This window comes from Merops nubicus, unplaced genomic scaffold, assembly GCF_000691845.1.
Source record: "Merops nubicus isolate BGI_N331 unplaced genomic scaffold, ASM69184v1 scaffold20257, whole genome shotgun sequence".
NCBI lineage: Eukaryota > Metazoa > Chordata > Aves > Coraciiformes > Meropidae > Merops > Merops nubicus.
The window spans coordinates 31,322-50,382 of NW_008618564.1; the positions used below are offsets into that span (position 1 = coordinate 31,322).

General features: G+C 43.5%; 1 protein-coding gene across 1 annotated transcript; it reads right to left on the reverse strand.

Moving 5' to 3' along the window:
• Positions 1 to 294: 294 nt before the first annotated feature.
• Positions 295 to 18,975, reverse strand: SLC37A3 (solute carrier family 37, member 3). The gene is made up of 14 exons (XM_008943496.1): positions 18,802 to 18,975; positions 17,698 to 17,812; positions 15,129 to 15,221; positions 14,541 to 14,624; positions 13,191 to 13,336; positions 12,430 to 12,526; positions 11,321 to 11,405; positions 10,077 to 10,258; positions 7,463 to 7,604; positions 6,156 to 6,257; positions 4,172 to 4,219; positions 3,057 to 3,208; positions 1,250 to 1,315; positions 295 to 387 (listed from the first exon to the last, which is right to left on the reverse strand). Exons 1-14 carry the CDS (start codon positions 18,900 to 18,902, stop codon positions 295 to 297), a joined length of 1,506 nt encoding a protein of 501 aa, XP_008941744.1. The 5' UTR covers positions 18,903 to 18,975.
• Positions 18,976 to 19,061: the final 86 nt, after the last annotated feature.

Genomic DNA, 19,061 nt, shown 5'->3' on the forward strand with positions numbered 1-19,061 from the left:
CACCCAGCAGAAGACCCTAGCGTGGCTGCCAACATGGAAGAGCCTGGCAGGCTGGAACAGTCCACCAGCCCTGTGGATTGTCTAGCTTAGGTCAGCAGCTCCATGATCCGGGTGGTCTCAGGACGGGTATTTGGTACTTCACTATTGAGCTCGCAAAGGCAGGTCAATCAAGCCTTGCAGAGCTATTCTGAATGAGTCCAGGCCTGGAGGATGTAAGAAAGAAGTCTCCCAGAGCTTTTGTCAGAGTCCCTGGTGCCAGGTCCATAGGGCAGCCCTTCCAGAGGCACACGGAAGTCACTCAGCCAGCACCCGCAGGCGCCGCTCTCGCAGAAGCAATGTGATCTCCCGCACTATCAAGGGCGAAATGAACAGGACTGTTGAACTCGTCTGTGAAAAGAAGGAGACCCAGGACAATCAGCACAGAGCAACCACAGCTACAGCCACCCCGTGCTCCAATATTTAAGGCCTCCCCAGGAAGATACAGGCTAAGAAAAGCGATGACCAAGTGGCACAGCAGTCAGAAGGACCGAGCTTGCAGGAAAGCTCATACGATTTCAGCTGCCATGATCTTCTCTCCATGGAGAAGATGGGCTCTTCATCTCCTCACTGGCATTCTTCCTGGCCACCTCTGCTGCTTACTAAAGTGGCCTCTTCCCTTGTCAGCACAGATGCAAAGACGATTCCTAGCACTTCTGGCAGGGAAGATAAGATTGGGTGAACTGTGCAGCGTTCACTGCTTCAGCGATGCTGAGGAGATCAGGGCCTGAGTGGTCTTCTCCCCCAGTGGTATACCAGGGCAAAGCATTTTCATTTGTGTTTCAAAGATCCTCATCACTCCTTCCACTAATCTTCAAGGGCTAACAAACAAGTAGCTTAACTTCAGCTTTCTGAAAATATTAGGAACTACGTATCATGGAGATGAAGGAGAAAAAAAAATCCTGCCTTGGGAGTCAGTCAGGTGATATGAGCTTTACAAAATGCATACAGGTATTTTAAGGCAAGTATTTTTGTGCCTCTGCCACAGTCTTAGTTCCTGTTGGCCAAGGTGACTTTAAAGGATCCAAAATGAACCCAGCTGATTTAGACACCCTGAGGCAAAGGCAGATCATAGACCACTTTGAGAATGGCATCAGAGTTCACAGCTGCTGCAGCAACAGATTGCATGTCTAAGTCACAATTTTCAGATTCTCAGAAAAATGTACTGCAAACTGAACTTTGACAAAGAACTTTCAGATAGGAGATTTCTTACCATGAGAATAAAGAAATAGAAAACCCACATCCATCCCAGGTTCTCCTGGATCAAAGACACTAGATACTAAAAACAAAAGGGGAAGAAAAAATAATTCAAACTGGGAAGGAAAGCACAATATTCAGGCATTACTCTCTCATTTTCTAGAGCTTCTGAGCTGTTAACACTCCATACAGAGATGATCACAAAACCTTCCAGCTGATCTTTTCCTGTCAGAAGAGATGACTCAGGACAGCAGCCTTTCTTTGTAAACCCCACAGCCTCAGCAAAGTGGAGATACCACCCTGAAGCTTTACAGTAACTCATAGCTGCATACAGACAGAACTGAAATGCAGTTTCAAAGGGTGACAAATTGACTCTGCCGAATACAAGGGTTTTGCACAGAACACTGGGACATAAGTGGATGTAAGTACTCTCAGAAGAACTAAAAGCTCTAGAATGGCTTATAAATTACACAGGACGTACTTTCAAGAGCTGTGCAACCACTAACTACTTAACCCTTCATCACAGGCAAGACACTTGAGACTACAGTCTGTTCTGAACTGCCTCCTGGATCAACAGGACTACAGTGGCTACAAAAGAAGAAGTGTTCCCTATTAGCAGATTTATATTCAGATGCTGCACAAGGGCCTCCCTTCTTCACTTCTGGGGACTCTGGCACAAAACAGGATCTGAATTTCCAATATGTTCATTGTGCATTTGTTGGTTTTCACACACCCCCAGAATGGCATCATGGTTGTCTCCGTTGAAATAAATGCAATGTTAGAATGGGAGGCAGGTGGAATTTATCAGAACTAAAGACCCAATTTTTATGATGACCTAAGTTTGAATGGTATGTGTGTGTGGGAATATGGAAACACTGTAGACAGTGCAAGAACACTGAGTGTAACAGCACACTTTAAGGTGGCTGCAAACACTTGTCATTTTCCATGTTTAATGGAGTTAAGGGGCATCTTTCATACAAAATAGAGACTAAACAATTGTCTTTATCAGGCAATCAGCAGCAAGTACAAACACAAACCCTTTTCTAAAAAGGAAACTTGTAGGCTTTGCCTGCCTTCTTGGTACTTCACCAGCACTAGAGGATGCCTGGAATAGAACTGGCTCCGATCTTTAAACTAAACCCTCCCTCCCCAAAGCACCACTCTGTTCTTCCACATAGTTAACACTTGTATTTGAGAAGAAAGAACGTCCCCAGTGGGCACACTGTCAGCCTCCTTTTCTGCAACAGTCTAGTCTTCAGAGCTCTGGCACCATACTGCAAGGATTATCAAAGCAAGTGGTGCTGGATTTACAAGGTGTAAAAGACATCAGTAGGTAAAAAGGGAAACCACAAATAAAAGCAAGAATTAAATTATTTTATGAACACTAACATTCATAAAAGGTATTCCAATTTTACTCTGTTACACATGTAAACTTTTCTGTAAGTAAAGGCTTTGCTATAACTTTTGAACAACGACAACAAAAAATCCCAAGCTTCAAAATATTTTATTTTCACTCTTTGTGCAGCTGACCTTTACTTGCTTTTTGGAGTTCAGGATATGAAACTCTCTCAAATTCACTTGAATGATGAAAGTGCCGTAACATTGGCACTATGAATACTTAGTTTAGTTCTTAATTAAATTGCTTCCACTGGAAGCTTGAAACACACAAGTTCCCTTGGCTGTTTCTTAAATAAATAATTTTTAAAACCCCACCAACTCTCTTTCTCCATGCAACTCTGGATTGAGGGATGAGCTTCCATCTCTAACCACAACAGACCCTTTGCCTCCTTCCCCAGACCTCTATCTTCCTTTGGTGGCCTCACCTGGCCCACTGCAGCACCAATGCTGCCCGTTCCATCCACAATCCCCGTGACTGTTGCCAGGGCCTCGCTGCTGCCTTTCACCAGATCCTGGCGTCCAAGGTCAGCAGAAATTGCAGAACTGATCATGTTAGAAGGACCTCCAATGAAAAACCCTGGAAGCAGCAAGAAAACAGACTTGGTGCAAAACAAGCACAAAGACAGACTCTGAACAGAACACCTTCAAAACACAGATTTTTACTCTGCAAAGCTCAGGAAGAGAATTATGTCTAAGGACAGTAATCACAGACTAGTTTTAGGTAGAAGTGTAGCCTCACAGCCAAAGCTTACAGTCGTGGCACACCTTGTGCACCTGCAGTACACACAGAGAAACTGCCAAGAGGCACATTTTCATGCAACAGCTAACCTGAGGTAATGAGCTGTGGCACACTCTGCAAGATGAGTCATGACATACCAAACTGAATACAGAAAGCTACTTTTGAACAGCACGCATATACAAACCCTCAACATGAAGCAGACTGACACATTTCTACTTTGGAGTAGTATACCCCCATGCTACTGCCTCAGTCTGCAGCGTTTGGTGAAGGATGTGGAAGGGGGAAAACAGATTAAAAAAAAAAGCAACAGGACAGAGTTCAGAAGTAGGAGTGTTTGAAAATAAAGGCTCTATTCATGCAGGCTAATCTTAATTCCACAACACAACATAGTTTGTCTGGTAGCACACAAAGCCCGTGATGTCTCAAGTATTTGGGGTTCTGACAAACACTCTCAAATTTGAGTTGCAGCTCATGACTTTGCCATATATGCACTTCCTCAGATACTAGATTACTGCTGGGTATTTTGGCATAAATCCATCCTCATCGTACTGAGCCAAGGCAGACCCCTCTACTTCCAAGCCATTATTCTATAAAGTCTATACCTCCCTCCGTAAGGCAGTTTTCCTACAGCTGTATTCCAAAAAGTAACAGAAATTGGGGCCCAGGTTTCACTCCATCTGCAAAGCCAGCAGGGATGGCAGCACATACAAACACACTATCACCACCTGAGACTGGTGTTACTGGTTTCTCTGCTGGGGACACTTCTGTCTACTAGCCTAACAGTGGCGTTTGACAATGTACCTGTAATTGCCATGATCACAGCGTTGATAGGTTTACTGTCTGGAGAACCTGCAAGGGAAAGATCAGATGAGTGTAAATACAAGCAGTGAGCTTGAGAAAGCCAGTTATTTAGGATCAGAAAGAAGCACACAAACATCCAGTTTGAACTGCCTGTGCAGTTACTCAGTGGCAGTAAAAACTTCTATTTGACTAAAGACTTTTACAGAGATTAGTCTTACTGCAAGAGCATTTAGAGACTAAAGACCCAGAAGTTTCCCAACGGCGCTTGACAGCAGAGAAGTCACCCTTGCTGTTTCGTGCCCTGTTTTGGTATGAGGTTTGCCTGGCTTTGCATTCCAGCCCGTGTTACGCCTCTTCCTACGGCACGGAGCTTGAATTTACCCTCCTGGAAACTCCATTTGAATAGAAAGAGAATCCTCCCTCTGTCTCTCTGGGGAAGTTAGACTCAACTCAATCTCTCCCACTATAAAGCATTCAGCACTTGAATTGCCCTTCCACTCACTCTGCGTTTTCCAAATTTTTGTTTACAGTACCAAGGTTAGATATGGAGGTAGTACTCTAGCAACTGCCTAAACAATGCTGCATGATAGAGTAAAAGAGGCAAACCCCCATATCCTCACTCCTCCTTATCAAGCCTTGTTTAGGTATCTGCAGGCTCTGCTTGCCTTCCCAGGAGCAGCAGCACACTGTGCACACACAGATGGTTTGCCGCCAGTCTCTCAGTGCTATTCAGACAGTTTTCCTCAATACCTCACTTCCAGGCATCCCCGGAACTCCTTACTGCTTCAATTTAGGGCACATACACACTCAAATTACCATGCATAAGGTGAGTTGCAGCCTTCTACACATCTTCTCAGGCCATTATTACTCTTACATGCAACACACCATGAGCAAGAAAAGGTTTCCTGGTTTGGCTAATAGATATTTAATTATCACACTGCAGTAACTTTTCAGATCACCCGTCTGAGCCTTCTGCATCTGGCTGGACAGAGTTACGTACAAGACACTTGGACTTCTGGCTGCTCTGCTACTTAGAACACACTTCAAACTTCATCAGCAATAATTTTGTATTTGCTTCCAATTCACTTTTGAAAGTAATGAGTTAGTACCTGAGCCTGCAGAACTCCACTGAACTCCCCCAAACACGTTCCTTGCTATTTACTGACTATATCTTACTGATCTGACTTTGAGACACCCGAGTAGGGCAGCCTGCTTCTGAAAGGCACGCTTCACCAGTCGTGTCCAGCTCTGGCAGATATTTCTGTCCACAGAGCACAAAGTGTTCTATAAAAGCTGGTCTGTATCACCACTCCATTTTGGAGAAAGACACAGAGTAGTGACATGATATCCCAGCAAGTTAAAGGACTCTAATACCACAGGACACCATGTCTGAAGACACAAAAATGTCACCCTTAGAAGAGCTTCGTAGACGTTACATAGGAAGGTCTGCCTGTCTCCTCCTATTTAGTTCTCCTGACAGACTCCTTTCAACAACCAATCGTTGAGAACTCTATCTGTTATAAGAGGCAGAAACTCTTCAATCTCACCACTTAGAGACGGATAAGTGGTGAAGTCTAAAAGCTTCAGTCTCTTTGTAGTGTGTATATACTCCAGCACAGATCTGTCCCAGATTCCCTTTCCTCTTACCATAGGGATGGCACATGAGATTTCCTGCTCTGACAGTTGTGGTGTCGATACAATGACAAAGCCAAAAATCTCACTGACACCGGGGAAGGATCAGTACCATAACTCACCAATACAGGGAAATCCAACCACTCAGCTAATTATTTTCCACCTCATTAACCAAAGAACAGATTTCTTTCTGTGCAGTGCCACACTTCAGGCAAAATAGACCAAAAGGCATCATCCTGATGTAAGAAGCAGTTTCAAGGCCAGAAAATATAACTGGAACAGGCTGTGCTCTGGTTCTCTCAAAGTACCACAGAATGAACCTCTTATCACTGCTCAGCAAAAGCATACTCACGGCTGTATCCAAATAGAGAGCCTACAGCAAAGAGCAGGCTGATTGCTAGCACTGGGGCTCTCTTCTGCAGCACATCAGAAATCAAGCCCTGGATAGTCCCACCTGCAAAAAAATAAATCATCATCAGGCTCAGGATTCGAATACTTGGAACAAAACCCATTTCATCGAGTGCAGTGTCCTCTTGCCTTCTCATCTATACACATTCTCTCTAAAATATGGAAAACTAAGTCTCCTGCCCTCCCTGTCTCAGACACAGAGACAACAGTAAACTTCAGTGGCTCAGATAGAGCAGGGAAAACTACTCCTACTGCTTTCCCAGGAATTTATTTTTTTTCTGGCACGCAACTAGCCAACACTCCTTCTTTCTTTCTCCTTGCCCTATAGGGCCATCACAGCTCTAGGTTCACCACAACTCTGGACGTAAGCAAGCTTAACATTGTGGCTGGTTTCTTTAACATAAAGCGCAGGAAAAGGCAGTTCTTTCTCACAGGGAAAGTATTAGCACAGAGGGACCTCACATTCCCTGCTGTCTCACCTACTTAGGGTAGGTGCAACTAATTACAACAAATGCCAATAGCTGATAATCACCTTATGCATCATTGCTACCTCTGTAGAAACTGTTCTGCTGGTAAAAACTAGAATGTTGAGAAAATCTAACACTGAAAAGCACACAGAGGCAAAAAAAAAACTACCCCAAACAGACCAAAACAAGGATATCTATTCTAGAAAAGCTAACTGGACAAGGTAATAAAGCAATAAACTAAGCACAGGAGAGCAGAAGTCTAAACACATACACAATATGTTCTTTATTCTGCAGGAAAAGGGTCAGATTTTGCAGCCAGCTGAAACAAGTGCAATTACATTTTATTTCTGAACATAACAGTTGTGCCTGCTCTGCTGAGATTGGCACTGAGTCTGTCCTTAAAAACACAGGACAGAAAAAACAGTACAGAACTCAGTAAGTTCAGATCTAAACTCTCCCTCAAAGGGTACCTCTGTCAGAAAGGAAGTAGCAAGCAGCAGGGACAGTATTTTGTACACAGTACTTTTCAAGAAGTCCTACTGAGTAAAGAAAAACACCTGCTGAGGGTCATGTCCAACTACTTAGGACGTTCACATACTCTGTGTGGTTTAGAAAAAAAAAAGCCCAACACAACAGCCAAGCAGCCACATAACTGGACTTTTCATACATGCAGCGAACAGTGAGATCCCACTGAACAGGACAGCTCTGAGCGGCATCTGCTCTCTTTCATTTTCAAATGCTAGCAGGGCAACTGCAGGAAGAAGTCATTCACTTGCTTACTCACCTATGATTCCTCCCACATCATACCAGATGGAGAGCTGGTCAGCTTCTGCTTCTTTCCATCCAAAGTTGTTGCTGAGGTAGAAGGGCAGCCAGAAGAAGAATGAATAATTCACCAGTTTCAAGCAGGCATAGGCTAAAGAGTACTGGAACAAAGAGAGGGCCAGCAAGCAGTTAGCACTTGAGAAATGCAGAGTGTTTCTGCTTCTTCCCATGAAGCTCTGTAGCAAGTTAAAGTTTTCAGGGGAAAAAGCTTCTGCATTTCGAGTAAGAAGGCAGCATTATGAAAGCTTAATGCTGAACATCAAAGGGAACCCAGGAATAAAAGAATCACTGTCAAGGTGGTTATTTTCTTTTCACTGAATGTAATGGGTTAAAACACTTTCAGGGTGATCTTTGGGAGGAAATGACAGCAGGCTTCAAAAAACGAAGGAAATTCAAATCACCTTCTGAAGAGAAGGAAGCCAACCATGTGACATGAAAAGTTACATGAAGTAGCTCCTCTGTGCTACCTTTTGCTGCTCAGAAAGCTCATCTGCTTACAGCACCAGAAGAAAAATAATCCCCAGGCAGGTATTCCAGGACACAGGATGAAAGGCTTGGCCAAAGCTAAGCACATGCTTCCAAACCAAACAGCTGAAACAACCTCCTGCTTTTGGCTGCTGGGCTCAAGTTCTCCTTGCTAGCAGGAGATTTTCAGAGCTTTCACCTCTGTGGCAGAGATTTGTTCTCTGGGATTTGTGTCCCAGCACACAGAAGGACAAGACACAGACTTCCAGCAAGGCCTCCTGATAAACACTGACATGGTAGTTCAAGGAACCCGTATCTGAAGAGGTAAACAAGGGTGAAGGTGGAAAGAACATGCTGTTAGAATCACAGCTTTTGAGACTGTATCTGTATGTACACACTTGTCTTTGGATTTTGAAAAGCAGAGCTTTTTATATATTAAACTCCAGAAAATCATGTCTTCTGAATGTATATTATTTTAAGATACATCCTTTTTAGCTGTATTACTAATGCTTTTTTTACTCCTACAGGACACAAACTGGTCTCCACCATGCATGTAAGAAGAAATGGGGCTATTTGGTAGAGTTCTCCCGCCTCTGGGTGCAAAAAATACACTGTACAAAGCAATATTTATTACAACATGTGTAAAAACTGTCTACCAGATTGTTTGACTGATTAAACATTGAATTTCTAGAGGCTCAGGGGAAAGCTGTTTGTACTAAAACTCTTCCACCATACCACTCAGCAGGAGAAGAGAAGAACTACAGAAAAAATATGTCAAGTCTTTGTAGAATCTTGACAAGGCTTTGGAGGTTCTCTCGGTATTTGGTCTCTCGTTGATCTGACAGTGTCCTGGTTTTGCTGGGCACTGACCTGACATCAAATAAAACTCACAGACTCAGAGTTGTTCATGTTGCTGGACTGATGCACAGAACATGACCTCAAAATCCCCAGTACAGAAAAAAACAGTTATATAGTACCTCCTTATGTTCTGCTCAATTAAAAAAAGTCACATGTCAACTGAGGCAGCCTCCACCAGTAAGAAATTTTTCTTAAAGGTTCTGTGTGCATCAGCCCATTCTCAGCACCACCAAAACCAAGAAGGACTTTAGATGGCATTTAGCCATATTAGGAAAGAACTCAAGATGGGTATGCATTCTTCTGATAACCCTTAACCAAGGTCTTAACAACCGAACTGTGGCTGCCCAGCACTCTGAACACTGACAGTTCACCCATCCCTTCTAGATTTTTATGTTGTTCATAATAACCAATCACATTACTCATTAAGTGTATCTGACAATACTGTCCATTCAGTAGTTCTGCTTCATGACCAAATCCAGACAGCTCACCCTGTATTCCAGAGGCAGCCACCCTGCCCCCTTTCTTGTACTGCTTCCAGTATTCAGGGGGCACACAACCCACTGATGCAGAATGTTATTGTTTCTTAACAGCAGGTAAATTTTTCAGCTGAATTTTCCATGAATTGGGCAAAGGACAGGATGAGCATGTGTGTGAACTGAATCACTAGGCCTTGTTTCCAGTACAAAAAACCCTGCCTACTATGCCACATGTTACATCACACTGTTAAGGCTTTTCAGGCCAGCTTTCTCCTTTATGACAACTAAAAAAACCCCAAAACAAACAAGCAAACACCACCAAAACAAAAAACCACCCCAACCAATAACCCCCAGTAACAGTGCCACAGAGTTCTGTGTGATGTTCAGCTAGCAGCGAGAACCTCATTCCTTGAGGCAGCGTGGCTACCTTACCAAGGAAGCATCCTACAGCCACCTTTGCTCATGGCCTCCCATCTCCATTCAGCAGCAGAAGTGGCAGGACCTCTGCTGCCCTTAGCTGGCTCATTACTTGCACCAAGTGACGCAGGTGCCTGATGGGAAGAGCAACACACAGCCAGACAGCATTACAATCCATATGTACCAGAATAACAGCCTCAGCGCCAAGGTTTTAACAGCATAAGAAAGTAGATGTCAACAGCTACAACACATGGTCAACTTCGTAACCATTACGTCAACAAATGCTGACAAGACAAAAAGCCAGCTCTATGTTTAACAAGGTTAAGTCAGATGTCACTCAAGAATCCGTGTCCTCACCAGTACTACGCCGGGAAGGCAGCAAGCCTGGAAAAAGCCAATGGCCTTTGGCTGGTTGTCACTGTCAGTTGCTTGAATAGAGTAATTCCGGTCATCATCATCTGCATCATCGTTGCCCATTAAAGGTCTGTTGGCATCTTCCTCCACACTGCTGTCTTCATCTGCTCCAAGCTCAGGGAGGCCTAAATTTTACAAGGGATATGCAACAGGAAAAATGAACCAAAGCCTGTTCAACCCCTCCCCGCTCTACAGCTTGCTCACTCCTTTTAAGCAGTTCTCCCTTCTAGCAATTCCCTTGCTCTCCCATACCTCCATCCTCCTTTGGCTTAGAAGCTCTTCTAGATGGTGTTCTGCAATGTTGCCAGTTTCTACCCTTTTTCTTCTAGAGCTCTTGAAAGTATTCTGTCTGATCCTGGTGTAGGCTCTGTCTGTTCTGAGTGTCTGGCCATTAGTTGGAAGGCACAATGAATTAGTGCATTTTCCCCCTTATTTAGTGGTTGGGAACCTCAGACCTGGCTCCTGGGTACCACTTCCCTGGCACATGGAGGCTGAGTGTACCAGCAACTACTCAGACAGCTGCTGCCTGTTAACACTTCCACTGGAACAGAAACCCCCAACAACTGCACTGTGCTTTCTGGGCTGCTGAGCACTCTCATGAGCACTTCTTTATGGTAGCTTTAGTGCTACCAACTTTATAGCCTTTACAGGCACCTGGGAAACCTCCTCCATCGCCCTGTCAAAGCCCAGAAGTTCTTTTGTTTGCCTGTTACCCTGTGGCTTGCCTACCATCTTCTCATAGAAGGACTATATCCAACCCCAGAGCTATTTAAATGCCTGCAGGAGACCTGCAGACAAAAAGTACTTTCCTTTGCCACTGCACAGCTAAGGCTTGCCACAGTTTTCTCCTACAATAGCCAATTACCAATTTGCCTACTGCTGCTTTAAAAAAAATACTGATCTTCCAGGTGAAGAAAAACTGATAATTAGGCTCATCATGTTAGAACCAGGCTGGTCTATTTTGCTTTTTGAAATACCCAGAGCCTACACACGTGATGCACAGTGGCATTCAGTGCAATCCTGGCGAGTAAAGCATTTGCTCCATTAAACAGACTAAAGTGCAACATGGTTTTATACGAGCCCTGAGGGTAAGTGCTGCCAGAATGAGCACTACTTTCAGACCTACATACAGCTGCAGATCTGCTTTCCATGAAGGGACTTAAATGCTACAGCCCTCTTCTACCTACCCACTTCCTTTGGTGATGTCAGGAGCCCAAAGAAGACAATGACTCCTCCAGCAAACTGTACTGAGGCAGTCACCAAGAAAGCATACTGGAAAAAAAATAAATAAAAGATTATTTTTAAAGCACTTTCAGTCATGTAGGCTTCCCTTACTAATGAGGGTTTCTTTACATTCCAACCTTGTCAGAGAGTAAACACAGCTACAACCACCCAGACTGCACCCATAAAACTTGGAAACAAGCGATCTCCGCATCTCTGGAACAGACTTGCTTCCATCTAGGCTGAAAGATCATACTGAAACAGCTCTTTTAGTGTGCTGAGGTCACAGCAGTGAGGAACAACAAAGATCCAACAACCACAGACCCAGCTATATGGGACTGCTCAAAGAAGGGTCAAACACCAACATCAGATCACGCTGCTCAGGGCTTTGTTCAATCAGGTCTTGAAATCCTCCACATACAGACCCTTCAGGCTCTGGCCCCTTGTTCCAACGCCTAGCTACCATTCCCGTTTCATTCTATACCCACTGCTTTTTAGCTCTCTCACCATGAAGCCCAGACAGACTCCTGGCTCTGATTTCTCAGCAGTCTTCTCACAGACTTTGGAAGGCTGCTATTTGGTATCCTAGGCCTCCCCACCTCAAAGTGACAAGCTCAGCTCTGTTAGCCTGTCCTCACAGGTGCCATGCTGCCAGATGCACTGGTTCACTTACACCCCCTGTATTCAACTATATTACAGAAGCTGCCTCCACATCTGTCAGAAACTCCCCGCTGTGCAGCAGCAGTGCCTTCAGTTAAGTGAGAACCTCTGATGGATAACTCTGAGGAGCACTTTAAGCCACCTAAATCAGAAGAGGGTATACTATGACACTAGAGCTCTTCAGTAACATCAGTCCCATTTATAGAGAAGTCTAAGGTTCATTTCTCCCAGCTTGGAAGGGTCGGGAAAGGAATACCCTTCCTTCCTGTTCTGCCTGCTGCTTGCTACCCACAGAACTCAGGAAGATGAAACTGGACACTCTGAACCTGTTATGTCTCAGAGACAGGAGAAGAAACTAGTCTCTCAACCTAACCAGGGGTGCAGTCCTAGCTAGAAGCCAGACAGCACTACCTACCTCATAGCCGTATTTGAGAACGCAGGAGGCAAGGAATGCTCCGAGGATATTTCCCACAGATGCACAGGCACTCCAGAGTCCAAACACAAATCCTCTCCTGCAGAAGGGGAAGAAAATTTGAAAAAGGCCATGTGGGGAGAGGTGACAAAGAGCAAGACAAAAAATGTAACACTGAGTGAATTTTAACTTATGAATAAAGTTACAGCATTCTCCCAGTCCACTTCCAAGAAACTCAAAGGTCACTTAAAATAAGACACAGAATAACTTGGGGGTACCAAATAGATACGCAAGGAATGCTGTCTCCTGACACACCTGTATTACAGCAGAGGTGAGCTGGCAATGACAGGCTTACAAGCTATGGCTAGAGCTCATCTGCAACACCCCAAAGTGACAGCACTGTGAACCTACAGTAGGTCAGTTTCCATTCAATCTTCAGTGGTTATGAGGCAGAAACAGGTTTTCCAGTGGCATGAAAACTCAAATTCAGCCACTCTGCACTATGGAGTTTTGAACTATGCACTTTTGAAGTTTGAACCTGTGAATTGTGACAAACACAATTGTGTTCACACCAAGCTGTTCTATGGCTCCAGGAGAGGGAAAAAGAAAAAAAAGAAAGCGATAATAGGAACAAATAAGGTATATTTCATCACATATAACTTTAATTCTGACCTAACAGTTGGCCTTTATAGTCTGAGACCTTCAAGCTCAATCTGCTGCTCAGCAGGTCAGATAAATAAGTCACTGAAGAAGACTCAACTTACCCAGCTTTTCCAAACCAATTGCCCATGACAGCAACCACACAGGGCCAACCAGTGGACTGCAGCAAGCCATTCACAACCCAGAGACAGCAGTAGAACCATTTGTTGTAGAAAAGCAACCATTCTGTCAGTGTGCCAAAGAAGAATACCTAGAGAGAGGAGGGAGATATAAAGAAAAAAAAAAAATACAGAGAAGAAACCCTGAGGCTGCTGGTGAAAGGCAAGTCCTAAAAAAGAAACAATATTTCAGGGAGAAGGCCCCTGCAGAGGCCAGGCCAGAGGCAAGCCTGGCATTGTTTAAGAAATAGCTCAGAGCTAACAGCACCCTCTGCTGAGCCACGACAGCACGGACTCCAGAGCCCAAACAACTCCACAGACAAATGTGCTGTCATCACACTTCCACTCTAAAAGACTTTTGTCTTCATAGACAGCACTGCCGAAACAGCAGAGGAGAAAGAAGAGACAAATACTTCCAGTAACACCACTAAAAATATAGTAGCCTTTTGATCTGCTATTGTACTGACATCCCAATCCATAAGGCTCTATGAAAACAAAACCCTCAGCAGTCATTTATCTTAGCAAAATTTAACATAAATACTACAGCCAGGTCTCAAATTACTAAGAGCCTTAACCCAAACTAGCCAGAATAAACACACTTAGTGGCACACCGTGATTGATGCGCTTTGTGGCCATGTGTTTGCAAAACACAATAGGCCATAGTGGGGTTTGTAGCCACGGGGTAAATGAAAAGCACTACACACATTTTGCCACTACTTTAATAACCAGAAAACCACAATGAGATAAAACTGATTCACACTCATCTGTAGTGGCTTGAACCTGAAGAACTTTTGTTTTAAGCAGCCAATCTTTTTTGACACATGCCCTCCCAGCAATTACAAAAAAAGGAAATGAATGCTCAGTATTGTTAGCATGCCCTTTAAAGAAGAGAGCAAAGACTGAGTTAGGAAGCAAAAGCCTTGATGACAACATATGTGGGCTGGGAGAACAGCTGTAATACAAAGCAGTCCCAGAAAGTCCAAGTATGCCAATCTTGTACAAAAGCTGTTCATCAAGTCTCTAGACAGTACCTCAAATTTAGGAATTTCCTTCTGACACACTACCCATAAATAGGTATTTCAGGAAGAGCTGAGTCATCTAGCTTAGTTCTATGCTTTAGACAATGCAATAAGTGCATCCAGGACCAAGTTTTGCATGCAGACTTTGAGACCACTGAGCTACAGCTCACGGGCAGATTCACACAGAAACAGAGCATCTTCTCTCCTGAAGTAAAACCCCACCTGGAAACCCTAAGAAAAATCTCTAAATCAAACTAGTAAGTTTGTTCTGACTTACCACCAGAGCGGAGGAACACATCCCAAAAGACAAAACCCAGCGTAAATTCAGGCGATCCCCAACTATGCCACTGACAAAGAGACCCTAAGAACAAAACACAACATTAAGTAAAGCAACAAGATTTACACCTGTTATCTGCAATAATTAGAATTATGTAGAAGGGTCAAGCTTATCCAAACATTGTCACACCAGCTTACACCTTGATTCTGAAGAATCCACTTCTTCTGCCACCAAAGAAACCCTGCTCAGAGTTGTCCATTAAGTTTCTTACTTAAAAAAAAAAAAAAAAATTAACTGAGAACTGTTGGAGAAAAAGAACCAGCCCTCCCACTGGTGATAGGGCTGTGAGAAATTCTGAAGCCACAGTATTTCTCTCACGTTTGCTAACAAGCATCCCCACATGGGTGACAAACATGGGCAGAACTAACAGAAATAGAAGGAAAAAAATTCTGCTCCTGAACTAAGCTTTTTAACTACATTAATGCTAGGCAAGTCCAAGAAGATCCTGTTCATCCCCTCCAAATATGGGTGTGATCATTCCAGTAAGATTTAAGCAAAACTTACAAGTTTTGGGTTAGTTCTACTCACCACAGCATAGGAAAACAAAAAGATAGTGTCCAATGTCCCCAGGAAGAGAGTTGCTTCTTCGTCACTTGGAAACAAATGGCTGCTGTTCCAGAGCTACAGAGATAAAATTTTAACAGGTAAACAGGGAAAGGCACAGCTCATTCTACTGTTTCTTGATGGAAACCCCAACTCCAAATCATAACAGCATCTGGCCTCAGCAACTTCCAATCCCTCCAACATTTTAATTATCAAATGAAGAACAATTCTTGCATTATCCACTGCAGAATGTGCCCACTGACACTTTGTTTTGCTGCTAAAGGGCAAGCTAGCAAACCAGAAGTGAGAAATACTCATTCCACCTGGATCAAGACAAGTGACTGGCAAAACAAACCCTACTTTTAACAAGCATGCAACTGTTAGACAGCTTCTTACACAGAAACACAGATGAGCATCTTAATGAATAATACAATAAAGGCATATTCTGTTTCATGTGCAGTGTCTCTTCTGTACTTATCTTGCTGTCTTCACTAAATGAATAATTCCCTTAAAGTATTTGTGGCAGTGGCAATAAGAAATGACAGACCACAAACAGAAAAGAAAGAACACAAAAGGAACAAGGAGAAGAAATAGACTGGCTGGAAACTATTTACAATGAACTCCAGTCATTAATGTTGTTATTATTTCGTGCTTACCCTGAGTTTCATTCTTTTTTCAGTATGATCAAAAAAATGGAAGACGACTCGGTTGTCCCCAAACTAAGATTAGTGATCAGCTGAAAACAGAAGCTTTGAGGACCACTTGAAGAATGAATAAAGTTAATCAGGAGAATGTTTTCTTCCCTCCCTGCATTGCCCCCATTATAAACCAAACCAATCCAAGTCTGACCTACAGATGTGCCTAACTCAAATATCATCAGTTTTAGTTTGATTCTACCTCTCCAGGAGAGCATCCTGCAGACAATGCTAATTACACAGCCACTTAGTATAAAAGACATATCATTGGTATGGTTTATTGACACAGCTTCTGCTTAAGCCTCAGGTGTCCAAGAAAAACTAATAAATCCTTTGAAAAATACTTTTTGCCCCTTGAGGCCACCTATAGCTACTTAGGCCAGCCACTTTTAACCAGAGATCCTTGGAGGGTCCACAAGCTATTAAGAGTCTTAAAAAGATAGGACAATTAAATATTTTGTTATTAGTCTTAAATTCATTAAATAACCTGTGCAGAATTCACACATCTTTAAAGACTGAGTATAGATCTAAGTTGTCCTTCTAATAAAATCATACTAGGGTGTACTCACAAAACAATTGCAAAACATTGTTATACTTAAAAAAATATTTTAGAGTATAAAAACAAAGAACAACTGTAATTGAAAAGATATACCAAAGTTCAAAACCAATAGCATACAAATTCTCCATTCATGTCCTTAATCTATTCTATCAGTTTCTCAAAACACACTTTACTGTTAACTCACGTAACCTAAATTGATACTGGAAAGACCATTTTAACCATTTTTCCTGATCAGTCACATACAGCTCAACATCCAGCAAACACTAGATCATCTACACAAAAAGAAAAGATCAAACCAGTTTCAGAAATACACTACTTGCTTGGATGTCAGTTAAGGAACTAAGTATAAACACCATGTAGTTCATTTTAGCATCCCAGAGCCACTCACTCCTTTTTGCCATACTATAAAATCCTGAATGCATTACAAGCCAAATTTACTGTTTTCACTTAACACAAAGTCAGCACTTACTATCCCTCAGTCACAGACAAATAACCAATGATTTCCAGTGCAGACAATGTTCAAGCAACTGACCTGGGACTCCCTGCTCTAATAGATCTCGTGGCCTGAGACCAAGCTGTTAATGTAAGATTTCTTCCACTCCTCCAAAGCATCAGGACAACAACAAACTAAAAACAAGCATGTCCCTAAAAGGACTACAGGTAGGAGCTAGAAGGTAGGTCTTGCTTTCACATTTGTGAGGTGTCAGCAATATACAACTTCATTTTCTGCCAAACCTCCCACTGCTTTCACTGAAGCTAGGGTTTTACAGACAAGGGGTATTGGATGTTCAACATGTTTGGAAACCAGACCTTTCCAAAGCAAGGCAAAACATCATTCTTCAGTATCAATTCAGGATAAGCAGCTAGAACTTTTAGATGCCTCTATACTCTCCTACTTTGTCTATCCTTTTAACAGTGTGGGAGCAGCGGCACCGCCACAGAGAAAGCCACAGCCAGGGTTTCTTACAGAGACCTCTGAAAGCCCATTTACTGCTCTCACTTATTGCCCCCAACACTTCAGAGGTAGGGTCCCTCTTTCCCACGCCTCCCCCACCTCTGTGCTGCTGCCTACTACAGCAACTCTCTTGGGCTCCCCATTTCCACCAGAACACTGTAACTTCTTGAGAAGCTTTTTCCTGGGGATGACTAGGAAAGACTTCACATGATGATCCAGAAAACTACAGTTCAGACATGTAAGTTCCCACTCACATTTGGAAAAGAGGGGCCTCTCCAGCACCAGAAGCTCAGCATACTGGAAATTACCCACCTTTCTTTGTGCTTGCCTATCCCACGTCCTTACCTCGTATGGCCGGAGCTCAGGGGCCGTGCTGTTTAGGCAGAAAGGAGTCCATTGGTTGGAAATGCTGACTTTGACATTACTGAATGTCTTTCTGGAAGCATGGAGCAGGGAATAGCTGCCAGAAAACACAAAAGCACAGGTTGGACAGATCGTCTCTGGAGATCAAGTGGGAAAGGGTGGGACTCAAAATACAGATACATGCTGTCTAAGCAGGCAGCTGGACAGAGGACTGGCAGTTTTGGGGATAGTAGTCAGCAGCAGGAACCCCCAAATTATGGGTAGGCACACTGATTTTGGTGGGGAGTTGTGAAATAGGGTCTTGAATGGAAAGGATGTCTTTTGTTTTTGAAATAGAAGGTGACTTTGCAACAACAGTTAGGTACCTCAGGGGGAAAAAAACAAAAAAAAAAAAAAAAACAAAGAAACCACAACCACACAACAAACCAATAAAGATAGAAGAGCAGATGCACTCATCTGGCTAACCACCATTACAAGTGCTATTCCAGAGACAGATTAGGTCCAAGTGGCAGCATTGCTGTGAAGATCAAAGTTTGTCCCAGAGGCAGTACAGTAGTCCAGTTGTTGTCAGCTGGCATAACAAAGCTTCAACAAACAAATCTAGCAGACCACCAAATCTGAAGCAGGGACAAGTGTGCTAGAGGTCTGACCAGTAGAGAGTAGACAGCAAACAGCACTTTCGGGAGAGAAGAGGACGCCAGAAGCAACAACAGCACGTTCCATCAGTCAGAATAGCCACTGGAGTTCTGAGCATCAGAGTTTCCTTCCTTCCTTCTTTTCAGCTAGTTCCTCCCCCCCACACACACACACCCTTCTGCACCAGACTGCTGCTGGCCTGGCACAGCCAGCCTCACCTTTGGTGCAAGCCCTGTTTGAGGCTGGATTCCCCAGGGGCAGAGCACACTTAGCTCCACTACTGCATGACTCCCAGACTGGTTGGTAACTACTAGCTTTTAAGTTTGTTTTCAAGGCTCACAGCCAAAAGTTAAGACTATTTCCCTACCTTCATTCCCCTCCTTTGGACACACCCTCAGCTCCCCAGATTCAGTGAGAACACTTTTCTGTGTGGATATACACTCAACCTACCTGAAGAAGGTCAGCAGCAACACAACAATATGATGGTGGGTGCAATGGGACACAAGGCCTCTGTTTGCAGGCGGCCTCCATAAGCTTCCGGGAAAGGCCATCCTCCTGGCAGCCCCAACCCTGCCCCTGACCTTGGCCACAAAGGCTGGACAGTGCTTAGGTCATTCTTCTTCTCACTTAAACAGAACAAGGTAGGAAGGGAGGAGAAAAGAAAATATGTTTGAATTAAAACACATGTATAAAATACAGCTGTGTTCCAC